Genomic DNA, 1,919 nt, shown 5'->3' on the forward strand with positions numbered 1-1,919 from the left:
TTCACACAGCCCATTGTTTTCTGTTTTCTTTCTCTCCACGAAATCCCCACCTTTTTTAATCCTTTTCGTTTCAAACAATACACACAACCAACAAACTTCAAAGATTTCACTTCCAGAAACCGCGACAAAGGTTTGTGATCATGGATTCACAGAAAAGCCAACCTCAAAAGCCATCTTCGTGTAGAAGGAAGAAGAACGAGGAAGCGACTTTCATCGAGGATTTGAAGGATCACATCGACGAGTTCATTCATGCTTCTATGGATGAACACAAAACTTGCTTTCAGAAAACAATTAACAAGGTTTCTGTTTTATTTATTTATTTATTTATGTCTAGTTTTTCACAATATAATAATTACTTTTTTGCCATCTAATTATTTTCGTTGTTTTCAATTTCAGATGTTCGGTTTGTCTAAGGCTGTTGCGGAAAAGAACGCTAATGCTGCGAATGGAGTCGAAAGTTCTTTGCCTCTTCAAACTACTCTGCAAGATTAGTTTTATTTTGAATTTTGAATTTTAAGGTTTTTATTTTAGTCTTGTCGTAATGTAATATCCTTGATTTTTAGTTATGTTGTTGGGATTTAAGTAAACAACCTTTGTTTACATGAGACGTATGTCTAATTACCTTGAATTCATTAGTTTTATTTTTGAGATAGCTTCTATTGATATTTCACTCTTACAAAGAAACATTATTTTGTGTCAACCTAATGGGCTAGTAGGCTAGGTATGATTTTGGGGTCTAATGTGAAAGGTGGGAGATTTGTACTGGCACAGCAAACACTACAGAGAAGCGGTTAGTCCTTCTTCCAAATAGTGGATTTAAGTGGTTAGTCTTCTTTCCAAACAACAACTTGAAGCGGTTAGTCCCTGTTACACTGGGATTTTCAACTAATGAAAAGTCAACGAAAAGGTTATAATGGAGGAACATTAAGTGGTAAGAGCATTAATGTCAAGTCTTTTAGGGCATTAACGATCCCGCATCGATGGAGCGTCGACCAAAGATCCAAATAATGTGGCATTTATGATCTGCAAGAATCACAAGAGAAAATCCACAAGACTAGTATCAGCTGTAAACATGTCTGCAATCTCGAAAAGGGCAGTCGACAGGACTCTTAGGTCAACAGGAACATTAGTCGACAAAGCCACAAAGAGGTTAAAGGCTTGGTGATTCTTTATGAGTGAGTTATAGAGTAAAGATGATGTCCATAACAAGTTGGCAGATATGATCAAGAGTTTGTAGGAAAGTTTGAAGCAGTTTAACTCAATGTGGGTTACAAACAGTAAATCATGGGTGACACATGGAAGCGCTAGTGCGAACCTGAAGATTAGAGGTGGGATAAAACATAGCACTCCCCTGGTGGTTAGAATCGTCGTCGACGGTTATTTGTAAATATAATAAATAGCAGACTCATACATTGTAACATGGGTCACAAAATTTCATACATTCTCTCCATACAACTGAAGTACTCAAAGAGCGAAATTGTTTGCGATAAATATGTATATTTCTGCGTCCAATCTTTTCATCGTTTTCTTGTTTCCTTAAATGAAACATTTACTTTTTCCGTCTTTCATCTTCTCCTTTGATTAATTTCATTTATTGCATCTAATTTTCTTGTCAATTATCAAAGTTCGTCTTCATTTAAAGTATGTCTTTATGCTATCTTCGTACGAACGACTGCATTCAATTTACAGGCATGTGTTTTCCTACAATTTATTTGCACAAATTGCTTTGGAGATTTTTCGAGTTAATCTCACTAGTTTCATTAAACTCTTGATTGGTTACCAAACACACCAATAAACAGTCCCCAAGCTAAACCGAGTTTTTTCACAAGCTTATCTGAAACCAAAGTGAGCTTTTGAATCGGGATGAACTCACAAACCTAACTAAGATTTTCACAAGGTTGATCACGAACCACTTACAT

At 35.9% G+C, this 1,919-nt stretch overlaps 1 protein-coding gene across 1 annotated transcript; it reads left to right on the forward strand.

Moving 5' to 3' along the window:
* Positions 1-1,512, forward strand: LOC131639208 (uncharacterized). Its single transcript, XM_058909708.1, has 2 exons — positions 1-299; positions 397-1,512. The coding sequence occupies exons 1-2, from the start codon at positions 141-143 to the stop codon at positions 490-492; spliced, it is 255 nt and encodes an 84-aa protein (XP_058765691.1). The 5' UTR covers positions 1-140; the 3' UTR covers positions 493-1,512.
* Positions 1,513-1,919: the final 407 nt, after the last annotated feature.

Source organism: Vicia villosa, unplaced genomic scaffold, assembly GCF_029867415.1.
Source record: "Vicia villosa cultivar HV-30 ecotype Madison, WI unplaced genomic scaffold, Vvil1.0 ctg.002557F_1_1, whole genome shotgun sequence".
NCBI lineage: Eukaryota > Viridiplantae > Streptophyta > Magnoliopsida > Fabales > Fabaceae > Vicia > Vicia villosa.